Source organism: Muntiacus reevesi, chromosome 20, assembly GCF_963930625.1.
Source record: "Muntiacus reevesi chromosome 20, mMunRee1.1, whole genome shotgun sequence".
In the NCBI taxonomy this organism is placed as follows: Eukaryota; Metazoa; Chordata; class Mammalia; order Artiodactyla; family Cervidae; genus Muntiacus; species Muntiacus reevesi.
This window is the reverse complement of record NC_089268.1, coordinates 40,361,072-40,378,031: the sequence shown is the minus strand read 5'-3', so window position 1 is coordinate 40,378,031 and position 16,960 is coordinate 40,361,072. Positions and strand designations below refer to the sequence as shown.

The following is a 16,960-nucleotide window of genomic DNA, read 5'->3' as shown; positions in this document are numbered from 1 at the left end:
CACGCTCACAGACACAGGAAGAACTTCTGGTCGTTAGTGGTGAGAAGAAAGGGGGTAAAGAGGCAAGACAGGCGAGAGGTTAAGGGGTACAAACTATTCTGCATAAAGTAAGCCACAAGGATATACTCTACAACACGGGGAACATGGCCAGTGTTTTACAATAACTACAAATGGAGTATAACCTTTAACAATTGTGGATCACTGTGCTGTACACTTACACAACACTGCTCATCAACGAGATCAATAAAAAGGTAAGAATGAAAGCCAATACAAAAACTTAAAAAAATTATGTGGTAAAATTTCAGATACTGAGAAATAGCCAAAGTATTTGAAAAAACTGAAAATAGTTATGTACAAATGGGAGAAGAAAATATTACCCATGAGAAGAAATCACTGATGCTAGGAAAAACAAAATGTTGTATAGGAAAGAAAAATCACAGTACATCATACAATGTTTGCATATTTAGCATCATGATCTAACCACACAGGATCACTCTATTCGGCCTGAAGGCATCATTAGCTGTGTGAAAAAAAGCTAAACTCTTCAGTTTTGTATTAGAGGGGGTTGGGAATCATTAAATCCTGATTAAAATGATTATCATGTGTCATACAACAGGAGAAATTTTGCTACATGTACTAGCTAACAAAATACTAACATTCAAAACAAAGAATTTCTACAAATCAATAAGCAAAACAAAACAACCAATTAGTATAAGGGCACAAAAAAATTACAAAAAGAATTCACAAAAAATGCAATCAAGTAGGATCCAAATATGAGGATCTTCATTTAATGCTGGAAGGAGGTGAACTGGCACAATCCATCAGAGTGTGTATAATCTTTTGATGTACTAAGGCGCATGCCTTTCAATCCAACCCCCTTTCCAGGTATAAACCCTAAGAAAACAGGCATGTGTGTCCCAGGGCACATAGAGGACTGTGCAGAGCTGCGTGTCCTGACAGCTAAGGACAACTCAAACTTTCATCAACAGGATACAGATAAACTGGTACATTCATACAGTGATTTACTCTGCAGGGATGAAAATGAACAAATTACTGCCTTAAAAATGCTTAACTAGGGACTTCCCTGGTGGTCCAGTGGTTAAGAATCCACCTGCCCACGCCAGGGACACAATGCCTGGTCTGGGAAGATACTCTGTGCCGCGGGGCAACTGAGCCCGCACTTCGGAGCCTGGGCTCCACGGCCCGAGAAGCGGCTGCAGCGAGAAGGCCACGTGCCGCAGAGCAGCCTCTGTTCACGGCACCCAGAGAAAGCCCGGGCGCCGCAACGAAGATGCAGCTCAGCAAAACGTACAGGAACGAGTACAGAAATACATAATAAAGAAAGCATTTTTTAAAAACCTGCACCTTTGTTAAAAAGAAAAAGAGTGCTTAACTGTGTTGGGAAAAGGGTTGGGAATGCTGTTTACAGGTAAATCTAAACATACACATCTCTATTCTGCCAAGTACAAGAGACCAAAGAAAAGAGACATGCAAGGTTTCAAAATTCAAAGAAAAAAAAAATTATACTGAAGACATCCAAAACTCAGGTAGGGATACAAACTACACCATTACTAGATACTTACTGGAATTAGGAGCTGTTCCAGAGCCAAATGCAGACTGACTAGGCTGCTGTCCAAACACAGGAGGCTGTCCACTGCTTGACACTGTCCCAAAAGTAGGTGGTGCAGGCTGAGAACCAGCAGAAAATAATGCCCCCGAAGATGATATAGATCCAAAGCCTGCGGGGGGAGGCTGGCTGGCACCTTGACTTTGTCCAAATGTTGGGGTCTGGTTAGCACCAAACGCTGGACTGGCAGATGGTGCTGAAGGTCCAGTGCCAAACACAAAGGAGGATCCTAGAGACCCAGAGAAACACTTAAATCACCACGGATGGCTAAACAGGAAATAATCCTCAAGAAATGTCTGTAAGCTGAAATGCACATATCAAGATTCTTTGCAGACTCTTACCTTGCTGAACAGATCTTATCAGGACAAGTTTTGAATTACTGATGAAGAAAATACAATGCTTGCTACCATTATTTAGTAAAACCATACAGAATCCATAAACAAAAACTTCAATTAACAAAGACTCCTAATCTTGCAGCCAAAAATATTTAGGTCTTTAAGTATCTAACAAGATGACTGATCTCCTATCAGAAAAGCAACATACTGCAGATACTGACTATTATGTGGTCATGTATCCACCGCATAAAGAGGACTAACGTCTAATAAAATAATCTTCAGTGTCTGGCTATTAACAACATTTAAAAAAACCCTTGAACAAACTAAAGATTACACTCCTAATGAGATTAGAAAATTGCTTCCAAGAGTTAATTACACTAAATTCAAAATGTACATCATTCCACATTGAATAATTACAACATCCCAGCTAGAGGTGGCCTAACGCAGCCATGCGTTCTTGTGATATTATATGCTAAGAGTTCATCTACATATAATGAAAGCCAATCCGACTACAACATGTTTTTGTCTTTTTAAACCGTACCTGCAGAGCTAGATGTGGTTGTAGCTCCAAAGTTGAAGCCAGAGGGTGCGGTACTGTTACTGCTGGCTCCTGGACCAAAGACAAACGGGGTGACAGCTGTGCCCGTGCTTGACGTGGCTGCTGGTTTGCTCTCTTGAGAGAAGAGCAAAGACTGAGAAGTACTGGATTCGGCAGCGTTTCCAAACGCAGAGCTGCTCACGGGGTTGCTGGCCTGTCCAAACACAAAGGCGGCCACAGGCGCGCTGGAGGACGAGGTGGAACTACCAAATATGCCACCACCAGCTGAAGTGGCTGGTGCACTTGAATTAGAGGAACTGCTGTTCAAGAAACTAAAAACTGGCTTGGCCGTACCTTGATCTGTAAGATGGAGATTAAGAAACAAAATTCTTTAAGAACAAGTAATACCAGAAGGCATTTTTTCCTACCCCAAATCTAAGAGTCCACTAGAAAATAGAATCATTAAGATTTTAATATAAATTAGTTCATCGAATGGAAATTTAAGTTTTGATTTAGTCAAACATAAAAATATTCATATATATACAATATATATGTGTATTTGCAAAATATACATGTATTTTTAAATACTCCTTAAATACAAATCTCACTGGACACCAGGCCTGGACAGCAAATTCAGATAGCGGGAGATAGTTACACTTTCCTAAATTTGATTCTGCAGATTTATGTTAACAGGACTGTAACTTCAGTCTATCTGAACAAATGCCAATTCTTTGTGATCTTTGCTGACTAGTGCACCCTCTGCTCACTAATTTGTAACTCTACAACATACTAAACTTCCAAACCTCTACAGCTACTGTTGCTAGACTATTTCAAATATTGAAGCCTTTACAGCATCGCTGGATATTAGTAGGGCAAACCTGACGGTATGTCAGCCTTTCTCTCCACAATTTTTTGTTAAGTTTTCCCTTCCATATGAATTTTTAGAATTATTTTCACTTGTTAAGTTCACAAAAATTCCTCTAAGAACTGAAATTCTATTGGGGGTGAGGTGGTGAGGAAAGGATATTCACTCAGGAACAAGTATAAAACACCTCTTTTATGTTCTCTTATTTATCACGTTGCAGGTTCTGCTGATATTATAAAACACAAATTGGAACTGTTAAGAAAATATAAATGGGATATGCTACCAAACTATTCACTTTTGACTTGGAGGAAAGCTATTGATTTTTAATATGGTGACCCTGAATCCAGCTACCTTTAGTAGAAGACTTTTTTAAAAAACTTGTTCCAATAATATCTCAATTCCAACACTATAAACTAGACAGGGCTGGTCACACTGCGGTATGGGCACCAGTACAATTGACAGTAAATGTAATAATAGGTCACTTTAAAGTTGCTTAATAGGATGTTTAAAATGTGTATTTCAATGGAACTAGTATAGTGATACTAGGATTAAATTTGGTTAGACCCTATCTCCTTTTTATTCCTTCTAAATAATAATGGTAATTTAGTTTTTGCTTTCTTTGAAGGGTGTTTTTCAATTTAAGTAAAATTTTATAGATAAAAACTGCTCGTACCTAGGTGCTGAATTCCATACAAATATTTTCAGGTTAGTTTTTCATTTTCTTGTGTTTCCAATTAATTATTCAGAAGTGTTCATAGGTATTCAACTTTTGATTCTTTGCTTGTCTGATAAACATCTGTATGTTGCTCTTACAGTCTGATAGTATTTGACTGGTTAACAGAATTCTCAAGACCATTTTTTTCACTTTGAGGTCAGTGGTCTACTGTTTTTAGCATTCCATGTTACAAATGAGAAGTCTGATGCTAATCTGACAATCTATTTGTGGCAAACTCTTTTCTCTGAAAGCATTCAGGATTTTGGCCCTGGTGTCCTAAAATTTCACTGGTCCTTCGCAGTGAACACATCATTTTTAGGACCAGTATCTTTCTTTACATGTGGGAAATTTCCTCCGGTTGCTTCTTTGATATTTCCTTCATACTGTCCTCATCTTCTAAGCACTCCTATTCCAGTGGACCCTGTGGACATGGCTTAGATCTCTCTGTTCTTTTACACTGTGTTCTGGGAAATCCCAGCTCACTAATCCGATTATCAGCTGGTTTTTTTTCCTTCCTGCTACTCAGTCCATGAAGTGATTTTATTTCACCAATTATGTTTTTGCTTTTAACTTTTAAAAATGCTATTTCATTTTTTTCTTCGTGATTTTAGTTTTCATATCCACCTCTACTTCTCAGGGATTTACTGTATTTGTTGCCTATGTTCCTTGAATGCCAGCTGAAGACTGGCTATTGCTATTTGTATATGATGGCCTGTACATAAAGATTTTATTAGACAGTATTTCCTGAGCTTAAGGAAAAAAAATGCTTATCTTCCTGAATAGTGTGTGTCAATTCTGATTTTAAAAGCTCAAACAGAAGGGAAAAAGTCACAGACAAATGTGCAAATATTGTGAGCTTTCCATCAGAGCTACATTTCTCAAACTCAGACCTGCAGATAACTTCGTCAGAATCACGGAGGGTGGAGGAGGGGGCGGCGGGGGTGGTATGGAGCAGTTAAAACTGAAAGTTCTCTACTCCTTCCCAGAGTTCTGTGACTGGTACTCTCTCAACTATGTCCAGTGTAAACCACCCCTTGACTTGCTGCATTTGTCGACACCTTGTAAAAAAAAATAAATAAAAATTTAATGCTTACCAGCTGCAGTACTGGTTTGAGCGCCAAAAGCAAAAGCGGGCTTCGCTGGCTGCTCAGATCCCTTTTCAGACGGTTTCACCGCGCTGAAACTAAAGGTCGACTTGGAAGAGCCCTCGTCTTTGGCTTGCTCTGAATTCCCAAAGGAGAACACCGGGGGGCACTTCGGCTCTTCACTGTCAGCCTTCTTCCCAAACACGAGAGACGTGGAAGTGACAGGCTCTTGCTGTTTCTCTTCTGTCCTTCCCAAAACAAACAACGAGGCTGCTGGCAGAGGGGCAGGGTCCACGCTGCCGAACGTGAGCCCTCCTTTGGGGGCAGGTGTTTCTTCCTTTTTCGCTTCTGAAGTCTGACACGTGAAAGGAGCCACAGAGACACTCTTGGTGTCTGTGCTTCCAAAACTGAAGCCGCTCTTGCTCTCAGAGGTCACCGCGGTGTCAGCAGCAGCAGCAGCGGGGGGAGGGTTAATGACACCTGAACCAAAGCTAAAGCCTGTTGATGAAGATTTAGGCAGTTCTTCTTTCTTTTCTTGCTGCCCGAGACTAGACACCCCGAACTGAAATGGAGCTAAAGGAGCTGGATTGCTTAAACCAGAAGAAAGTCCAAACTTAAAATTATTGTCATTTTTACTGTCTTTTTTGACTTCCTCAGGTTTAGAATCAGATGAAACTCCAAATTTAAAATCTCCTGTGGGTTTAGGAAATTTGAAGCCTTCACTCAAGGGGTTTGCAGACTCCGAATCTGATGATACGCCAATTTTGAAGCCTCCTTGATCTCCAAATTTAAACTTCCCAGTGCTGGCTAATGTCTGAGAGGGCCCAGAAGAGGGTGATGGGATGCCAAACTTGAAGGATGAGGTTGCTGCGTTCGAAGATGAGGAAGATGTGCCGAAGCCTTCAAAGACATAAAGACACCACACAGACACTGGGTTAATATTACTAAATACCATTCAGTCAAACAAAATGTCAACCTTGAAGAGTAGGAGGAGACAGGAACAGTTCAGACCAGGCCTACTTCGAAGAGCATTAGTTTAACAATGACAGTGAACACGAACCCAAGCTGCCCCTCCTTCAGCATAAGAAGTACATCTCGATCCTCACAGCCACATTTCATCTATCAGACTGACAGAGATCAAACAAGCTTGATACTTCAGTACCGGTGATGGACTAGGAGTAACAGACAGTCTTGACATGGCAAGCGGACGTGTCAATCAGCACAAAGTTGGTGGGAGGCAACCTGTCAACATTTACCGTAAATTACAAACACAGGTGCCTCTGACCCAGTGAGTCTGCAGCTGAGTATATTCGAATGATAAACTCACAGTATGTAAAATGCCATACGCCACCCAGGAAGCCGTAAATGAAGAACTGAGACATATCTGAGCTAATCTGTGGTAACGGCAAGGGTGCAGAAAGGTGATGGTGCCCACACCTTTCCTAACAAGGCAGAGAGAAGTAAGAGTACAGAGAAGAGAAGGACATCTGCTTGTGATGTGCATAAAGAAATGTTGAGAGAGACAAAAAACTAAGCCCAGATGACCACTGCCGTTGGTGGGGCCGCTGGTGGGGCCGGAAGGATGGAAAACGAGCCAAAGAGGACAAGGGACAGACCTTTCACTGTGAGTCCTGTCATAACCTGCTTCTTAAATCTTGTGAGTAAATGTGTTATTTACTTAAGAATTCAAGTATTTCACACGAAAGAACCAGAACTGTATGAGTGGAAGCAGCATTTTAAAAGATAAAAATACTATGACAAGATCAAAGTCTTGGTTTCAGAATGCTTTTCCGTGGCAGAATAAACTAGAAATTAAGCAGCTGACTGACTGGCTCCACACAGAGATCAATGAGCGGTACCAAGGTGCTTACGCACCGTTCCCACTGACCCACATGTAAACCAACAAGCGACAGCCAGGCGCTTGTAAAAGCACTTGTCCCTTTAATGGTTACCCACCCGACTTTCTTTCCCTAAGAAACTTACTTGAAAAATTACATCACATCTCAAGAGCACACTACTATCCACACAGGCTTGAAAATGCCTTCTGTGACATCAGACAGAAAGCGAAAAAAATAAAGGGGTCAAAGACAATAATTAACTAATTATCACCTCTGCCTCAAAGGAGTTGAGGCACAAAGGCACTTCTGCCTCAGAAAGAAGGTTTAAGGTATGGTGATTACTACCGGTGGGGAAAATGGGAAAGAGACCATGAGGCAACAGCTACAGAATGAGTTTTAGTGATCTCCTAAAATCCAAGTGCAGTGTTCTTCAAACCAGCTGTAACCCTTAGTCATGTCATTACTGCAGTGGGCTGCAACAGGCATTTTTCTTCCCAAAGGAAAACTAGTAAAAGAGCAAATGCATATCCTCACTCCTGACCACCAAATAATTCAACTACATGGAAATTCAGAGATAGATTATGCGCTACAAGTCCAGGACAACACCTCATTTTACAAGAATTTTCAAGAAAGAACCATTTTAAAAACAAAGCTGTGTGCAAACATTTCACTTTACAAGGAGGCACTTTACCAACACCTCACCTGTAAACTCGGGATTTGTGTGTGACTTTACACTTTCACATGCGATACATTTGGTAGAATCTGCTTTATTCTCCACGAGGCACACTTCACAGTTCCAGCTTCCCTCAGGTTTCTTGAACTTGTCCAATCCTAGGCAGCCTCCAGAGGACAGGGAGACTGGGGGGGCCGTGCTGCTGCTTGAAACAGGTACTGAACTTCCTAAAAAACAAAGCAAAAATACAAAATTCTGATTTACACCATGTCACGGTCTCCATGACACCACTAAGTCCAAACGAACAATTTTTATCAGTGTTTCTTATTAAGATAAAGAAAATGCCAGAAATATAAACATCACGTTGTTAAAAACGCTCCAGACATCTCAGATTTCTTTTAGTCTTATAAACGAGCAACTCACACTCACCTTGCTCAGTGATGAGTGTCCTCTTAACCCCAAGGTTGAACAGCCATGTGTTTTTTTTTTAAATGATGCTCTCAGATCAGAGCATAAAAGACTAAATTCTTCTTAATAATGTTTGTCAAATTTTGTTAAGCATCACAGATTATAAAACATAAGTTATACATTGTAGGCAACAGCCTAACACATAAAATACACAGCCACGGCCATATTAATTTCAAGATTCCAAAGCACAGATCTCTGACTTTGAAATGACCATTTCTGCACAGAAGTGTTCTATTACCCACTTTGCAATTCAAGTTGACACGACCTACTATGTTCAACGCATTTCTGTTAAAGCGTAGCCACTTAACAGACACTGATTAAGCACTGTAATGGTCTTAGGTCCTGGGAATATCAAGATGAATAAAGTGTCGATTCTAAAGGTGCTTCTGGTCTAAAAAGGGGAAAGTAAAACAAACATAAATGCATAGTACCACCATCGCCAAGATGGAGTGACAATGATCTAAAGAAGCGCACAGAGAAGACATTACTACGAGACAGGAGAAGGATTCACAGAGGTCATATTTACACTTTGAGGCAGAATTAGCAATTTCATGGGGAGAGGCGGCAGCATAGGAGGCATGGCTCAGTAAGGCACAGCTGTGTGAAGAAATGCAGGGTTGCAAGTAAAGCCGTTCACTCTGGTACCCCGCTTCTCTCAGTGTCCAGCTGTTTTCACTTCTCCCAGTTACCTGCTCTGTGGTTTACCAGTATGTTCTCTTCCACTTTGCCAATAAAATCCTGCCGTCTTTGGTTCACTGCCCTCTCACAAGCTCTCAGCTACCCTGATGATTTTAATCACCAACAAAATCTTTCCCATTCGCACCCAAGACCCATACTTCCGGGCGTCAGTTCTGTACTCTCTCTGTGATGGTAGTTCCACTACGCACCTGGCTGGTATGGTGAGATGACAACTCTTCCCTGATGTATCTCTGCAATGTTTCATTCTCTTCCTCTGACCCTTCTACTGCTCTTCTAGGGAATAGCCTTATTGAGACTTCCGGTTTGGTTCCCTTGAAACCCATCCTCCTAAGAAGCAACCAGTATCACGCGGTTCTTATTTGGTTCTTGTCTTTTCTCTCTGGTTACTCCTTTAAAAGATTAAGTGTTTCAAAGTTCTATTCCTGCTAACTCTCTTAAGCTAAAACAGAGTTCAGTTTTAGGTTATCCTCTGTGTTTGCTCCATTCACTCACCTACATCAGCTCTATTCTCATCATTTATTTGAAAATTATGAGCGAATGATTCCCAAATCTGTGTCTCCAGTCCAGAGGGTCTATAATCAGTTTTATATCTTAAAAAATCTCATACATATCTGTCAACTTCAGCAGCTTGAACTTAATGTATCTTCAACTACATACATTATTCTATCCCCCTCCATTTGATTTCATTAGTACATATCACCACCATCTCTACCTATATTATTGATCACATTACTAATCTGCGCTCTGGTCTCCAAATTTTGTTGCCTTCAAATCCATCCTCCAAAAAGCCACTGGGTGACTGAACAAAAGTACAAGTTTGACCCATCAACTCAATTAATTTTGCTCTCAGACATGCATCAACAGCTTTCTTTTTTTGTTAAGGGGACAATGAGGAATGCCAGATGGGAAGAGAAGATATTTCAGAATTTCTTATTCCTGTAGAGCTGTCTAGCAGGAATCAGAAATATAGCTCACCCCTTGTGTTAGGACAGGGTTCTAGGCTATTAAGAGCTTTTCATTGTAGACACAAAACCACACATCCATCAATTATGCAATAAAAATAGGAAGTATAATTCCCAGGACACTCACAACATGTTTTATTTAGGATCTATGTTACCAAGTATCTGTACCAAATAATTATATAATAGTATTACAAAAACATCAAAGAGTCAAATGAATTAATTCCAAATGAATTAAAGATCAGTGTAAATCTTTAGTAGCTCTTTCAAAATTGAACAGAGAAACAGGAAAAATTCAACTCTAACTCCATTTTTCTGTCTGCCCAATAGTATTTTTTCATTAACGATTTAATAATTTATGATCATTGCAGGATCTCTGGCAGATAGTACATACAGGTACAGGTATCAACATCAGTACTCAGCCACACTCTTCTGATAACGCAATACTGTCTACTCCTTAATGAAACTAGCTGTGGAAACGACCACTAGCCATCCTCACTTCCTCTTTGAGAAAAAGAGACAGAGTAGTATTTTATTCTGTGTAAAGGTTTGAGAAAGAGTGCTCCATTCTAAGACCTTTGCATCTGTATCAGCCAACTCTGAAAATGATCACGAAGAGCCAGAAGTTTCTAATAAAAGTGCACACAAAGAAGAGGCAAAGCAAAGGCTGGACTGATTAAACACACGACCGAGGCTAGGAGAACATGCAGTGCCAGTTCCAAGCAAGTCATTTCCATTTCAAGACAGTTTGGAAAATTACGACATATGAGGAAATGCTCGCCCTGAAACGTCTAAAATACTGAGGTTGTTCTTAGCTGTTTTACAGAGAATTAAAATGTTCTATTAAAGTAATGAGCAAAATTATTCCAAACAGCCATAAACGTACCTGGTTTCTCAGACATACAGGACACACACTTATTGTCTTCTGCATTATTAGAAAGAGAGCACACCGGACACGCCCACGGTCCCACGGGCCTTTGGAATTTGTCTGCAAATCCTAAGGCGCCAGAGGTCACAGTGCAGCTGGAGGCGGCGGCCACAGTTACAGCACTCTCTGAAGCCACAGGCAACGTAAGGGCGCGCTTAACACCAGTTCCCGGCTTCGGTGTTTCACAAGCTACACACTTTATCGCTTCAGGTTTATTCTGCACTAAACAGGTATCACAATCCCAAGTTCCTACTGCTGGTTTAAACTTGTCTCCGAAGCCTGTCGTCCCTGGCGTGGGGAGAGGCAGTGTGCAGCTTTTACTTGGTGTCCCGGCTCCAGTCTGTTTAGCGGTATCTTTGGGTAGCAATTTTGTTGCTTGGCAGGCTACGCATTTGTTGTCTGTGACTTTGTTCTGGAGCAGACAAGTATCACACTGCCACGACGACCCAGCTTTTAAACCTTCCCCAAACCCAGTTCCACTAGAAGAAAAACTACTTATTGCTGGTCTTGTGTAAACTACCGGGCTTGTGGTGGTAGGTTGAGCAGCAAGAGAATCTGCCTTCGGTGATGCGAAACCTACACCGGGGGAAAGAGGGGAGTGGGAGGGAAAAAATCAGTTAATGTTTTGATTAGAATGTTTCCCTGTTTATTGTTAATAAATATTAAAAACATTAATTACTATTGGGCTAGCTAAAAAGTTCATTTGGGTTTTTTCCATAAGATCTTACAGAAAAACCCGAAACAAACTCTTCAGCCAACCCAATAATGATAGCTGTTAGTAGTATTCCTGGGAGAAAACATTTTTTACCTTAATTACAGAGTTATCACAATCCAAGAAGGACTACTTTTGAGTTCTCACATAAGCTCTATTTCTAGTACTAGTTACACAGTTAATAACTGACAACCCAGTTAAAAGTCTACAGGAGGTGTTTTGTTTATAGTGTATCATCATCCTCTAGGAATTTTAGTTTACTATAGTTCACTCAATACCTAATTTATGACTTGGGGCTTCCCAGGTGGCTCTGACGGTAAAGAATCCGCCTGCCAATGCAGGAGACCCAGGTTCGATCCCTGGGTCAGGAAGATCCAGGAAGAGAATGGCTACCCACTCCAGTATTCTTGCCTGGAGAATCCCATGGACAGAGGCGCTTGGCAGGCTACAGTCCATGGGGTTGCAAAGAGTCAGATATGACTGAGCGACTGAACTGAACTGAAGGTATACACGTAGGATCATGAAATAATGAGGAAAGGTTTTGTGCAATAAAACTGGTATCATTTAATTGATTCACTCAAGCTATACTTTATTTGGAGAAACAACCTTTCAATCTTTTTACTTTGGACCAACTAACTTTTATTCTACATACACCAAAAAAACACTCATCTCTCTAGACTGTAGCATCAAAGGAAAGAAAAACGGAAAGATGATACAGAAGGTTTGTTAGAGGTTTTTAGTGGAGCCAAGAAATAATCTAGCTTAGAGCTATTTTTCCCCAAAAGACAAAACAATTCCACATACTTCAGTTACTCCCAACAGACAACAATGTACTCTTTTGTTAATGATTAACCTGAGTCACCAAAGTTGGCAAAATTTTAACAGCAACCACTTCAAGGTGTTAGTTTTTTCTTTTTTGGATTTTCAAAAATTTCCCTCAAGAGAACATATAACTACTCCAAATTTTTGCTTTCTGAAACAGTTTAAAAGAGGGAATGGGCATTACAGATCCAGGCAAAGTGAAACTTCTACGATGACAGACTATAACATATGCATTTGATGCTGACTACCACTTGGTTCATCCCAGCACAGGATTCTGGAGCTCTGCCCGTAACTGCATAAAATTGTCTATACCGAGACTCCAGTAAGCAGTATACTAATCTATAAAGTGGGAGCTACACACACACACACACACACACACACAAAATACCCTAATCTCTCTGTATCTTGTACCAGCCAACCTTTTTACTGAAACTCCTATTCACCTATACATGAACACACATGTTGGACAAATATAAACTCTTTCGGAGCTACTACATTATCTTATAAATCCTTTTATATTCTTACTGTACACAGCCCAGTTGGAATTATGCTATCCTATGATTTTCAAACTGAAAACCCATTCCAATTTGAGGACTTACTTCTATTCATCATCTTCAAATATTACCCACCAACATTCATACCTTTCCTTTCCAGTACTACCCCCTCCCTGCCTCCACACACCCTTGTGTGTGTTACAATTAGCAAATGTTTTCTTTCCACTTGGCTTTATTATATATACACACTACAACTGGGGAATAAACTGAGAAGAACAAAGCAGTTCAATGCACTCAGAGAGAGACAAGTCCAGGTAGATCATCAAGTGTATTTACTTTTTCCAATTATTGGCCCATCTCTATTAACATGCAATTCACATTTTCTTTCTTCTATACTTGCCTCTTAGAGATTCCATTTTAGAGCAGTCCTTGAATTCTAAAGAAATCGTTTCTAAGGTCTTTCACCTAAAAAATTTACACCTGAACTATCGCTACATTCAAAAGACAATCTCCAATCAAACTAGACACCATTTTTAAAAGCCTGAAATACAACAAAGTGTAACAAATGATACTGAGATGAGATCATGATTTTATAATTAAGATTTCTGACTATCTCAATGGCATCTCACCAGGGCTCTTCAGAACATCTAAGACACTTCCTTCTTTCAGGATTTTCGCCGCTCTGAAAGGGCTCTCGCAATCTTCATCTTGCTTCTTCTTACAGCTTGTACTGTTCATTGCAGTGGTATCTTGAGCTGTAATTTTTTTAATTGTAAAAGATATTATGACAAGAAAAAGCAAGTTACATGCATTTGAAAGATCTTTCATTCAACTTCTTAAAAAAAAATTACCATAACCCAAAGATGATAACGACAAAGGACTGTACATCTCTCCTCCAAGAGTAAAAAAATATATATATAAACTATATATAACCTATAAATGAGTCAGTTATAGATCCACGATAATGACAAGAGTCAATGAGTTCACCAGTAATCAAGAAAATCAAAACAAATCTTACAGAGGATATGGCAACTGGGACAAGCTCAAACACTGTATGAAATATGCCTTGATTATACAGAAACTTCTAACAACTGATTTAAAAAAAAAATTCAGACTTTCCTGGTGGTCCTGTGGTTAGGAATCAGCCAGCCAATGCAGGGAACATGGGTTCGATTCCTTGGTCCAGGAAGAGTCCACAAGCCCTGGTAAGTAAGCCCACGACCCGCAGCTACTGAAGCCTGCGCCCCTAGAGCCTGCGCTCCCCCAAAAGAGCAGCCAGCAAGACGAGCAGCAGAGCAGCGCCCGACGGCCAGAACTACAGGAAGTCCATGTGCAGCAAAGACCAGTGCCGTCAAAAATACAGGTTTTAGAAGTTTTTAAAATGTTTAAAGCTTTTTAAAATGATTGTTTAAGTGAGATATTTCTTCTGAAAATTCACCCTATGATTGAAAATACCTGTCAGTTATGCTGAAAACCTGGATGATAAATACTCAATAAAAGGGGCGCGCTACATAAATTACAGAACACTGACGTGATGGAATGCTATGCAGCCCCAAAAATCATTCTCAGAAGAACAGATACGGGAAAGAGTAGGTTAGAAAGTCCAGAAGATTCTGCCTGTTTACATCTAGAGTAATGCTGTTACTTTTTATATTTACCAAACTTGCTAAAATGAACAGATTCTTATACTTAAGTATAATATTCTTATACTTAAAATACTCTACATTATGAGTATGATAATCATTTTGTCAACACATTTTTAAGGGGGAGTGTTTCTGTTTACAGATGAAGTATTGTTTGAAAATTACCTGACAGCTGCATCTGTGTGTGAGAGAAGGAGTGAAGGTGGGAGAAACAAGACTGGTCACAATATGGCAAAGGCTGAAGCTCAGTAAAGTTTATCTGGGGATTCAGTCTACTATTCTATTTCTGAGAATGCCTGAAATTTTCGAAAGTATAAATAACCAGGTTTTTTAAAGTTTTCACCAATTTAGTAGTAGTGGGTAAAGCAGTTCAAGAAAACCTATCTACCCTTACTTCACATCATGAGCAAAAAATTAATTAAAAATGGATTGATGATCTAAACAAGAGAACTAAAACCATGAAACTCTTGAAAAGAAAACCTAGGAGGCACATCTTCATGACCATGACAATGAATTCTTAGGACACCAAAAGCACAAGAAAAAAAACTAAACTTCACTGAAATTTGAAATCTCTGTGCATCCAAGGACACAATCAACAGATTTCAAAGTGACAAGACAATCAACTGAACAGGAAAAAATACTTGCAAATCGCATATCTGATAAAGATCTAGTGTCCAGACTATACAAAAAGGCAAATAACTCAGCAACACAAAGAGAAACCAATTTAAAAAATGGGCAAAGGAATTCAAGACATTTCTCACAAGAAGATATGTAAAAGGCCAAAAGCACATGGGACGATGCAAACACAAGTTCAAGCTTTTTAGAGCACAAGCCACCCATCGTCCTTGCTTGGTCTTGCAATAAATCTTTCTCCATTAAAAAGAAAAAAGAAAGCTAAACATAGTCCTCAGGGAAATAAATGCAAATCAAAACCACAATGAAGCATCGCTTCATACCCACTAGGACGGCTATCATCAAAAAATGGGAAAGAATAAGGCTGGTGTGAACACGGAGAATCCTGCTGGTGGGAATGTGAAACAGGCTGGCTGCTGAGAAGTTTTATTAACTCCTCAAAAAGTTAAATGTAGGACTACCATCTGACCTATCAGCTCCATTCCTAGGTACATCCTCTGAAGTACTAAAGCCAATATTGAAACAAATACAAGTACATGTATATTTATTAGCAACACTATTCACAATAGTCAAAAGGTGGAATGACCTAGATGTCCACCAATAAACAAACAGATAAGTTATGGTATATCCAAAGAGCAGAGCGTCATTCAGCCACAAAAGGAATGATGTTAACAGTACACATTACAACACAGATGAACCTTGAAAATGTGAGAGAAGCCAGATGCAAAAACTCACACTGTATGATTCCAGAATAGGTGAATACACAGAAATAGAACATGGATTACTAGTTGCCAGCAGTTAGGGGGAACGGGAAATGGAGGAAAACTGGTTAATGGGTAGACTTCCTTTGAGGAGTGATAAACATGTTTTGTACTAGTTTAAAGGTGCTGACTGCACAACGCTGTGCATGTAGTAACCACCACTGAATTTTTCCCTTTAAATGATCGACTTCGTTCCTGTTGTTGTTTAGTCACTAAGTCACATTCGACTCTGCAACCCCATGGACTGTAGCCCGCTAGGCTCCTGTGTCCATGGGGTTTCCCAGGCAAGCATACTGGAGTGGGTTGCCATTTCCTTCTCCAGGGAATCTTCTCAACTCAAGGATCGAACCTGTGTATACTGCATTGGCAGGCGGGTTCTTTACCACTGAGTCACTAGAGAAGCCCATGATTACATCTTATCTCAATTTCACCTCAATAATAAAAATGTGCAAAAACCAAAACCATACCTACCTCTTACAACTGTGTCAAAACAGAAAAATCGGCTTTTATTCATGATCACATTCTGTATTCCTTTACAATCAAAACTGAATTGCTTTTAGAATTTAAGGTAAATTTTAAGGATTTCTTCAAGTGTACTCAAACAGATGGAAAAAGATGATAATGTGAAAATTAGCTCCTATCATACAGTAATTAACCATGACTTCCACATTTTCAATCAGCTTTTCAATTAGCAAAGTGGTAAGAAACAGAGGTGTCCATGTAAGAACAATTCCACATATACTACTTATAATACACGTCTTAAAAACTCTGGAGTAATTTCCCCACATGTAATCAAACACAAAAGTTGTTTTAACAAATTGTTACTCATTTAGGGACCATTAGTAAAGCATTAGTAAAAATGGAAGCATTTTAATGCCTTTCCCTCATAACCAGGCATGAAAATGAAATTTGAATAGGTTTATTCCTTCTTGAATTCACAGTAACATTAAAGAAAAAAAGTCATATGTTAAGTACACCTGAAATACACATGTTACTTTCTCTTACACAGGACTATTTTATTCAATGGAAGTTAGGACTGCAAACATACCAGTCAAATTCTTATTCTGTGCTACTTGCAGAACCTATACTCTTGTCTTCCAGGTCATACAAAACCAAAGACCTTCTCAGCTTATGGGTCCTGGTTCTTTGATATTCTGATTTAAAA

At 39.7% G+C, this 16,960-nt stretch overlaps 1 protein-coding gene across 1 annotated transcript in view; it reads right to left on the bottom strand.

The window, feature by feature from the left end:
* The window catches only part of NUP153 (nucleoporin 153), a 62,310-nt gene that overhangs the window by 7,317 nt on the left and 38,033 nt on the right, over positions 1-16,960 (bottom strand). Inside the window, exons 15-20 of the mRNA XM_065912285.1 lie at positions 13,388-13,513; positions 10,689-11,306; positions 7,706-7,903; positions 5,175-6,065; positions 2,504-2,860; positions 1,584-1,856 (exon numbers count right to left, since the gene is read on the bottom strand). Of these exons, the coding sequence (XP_065768357.1) occupies positions 1,584-1,856; positions 2,504-2,860; positions 5,175-6,065; positions 7,706-7,903; positions 10,689-11,306; positions 13,388-13,513 (2,463 nt within the window). The remainder of the gene's footprint in view (positions 1-1,583; positions 1,857-2,503; positions 2,861-5,174; positions 6,066-7,705; positions 7,904-10,688; positions 11,307-13,387; positions 13,514-16,960) is intronic.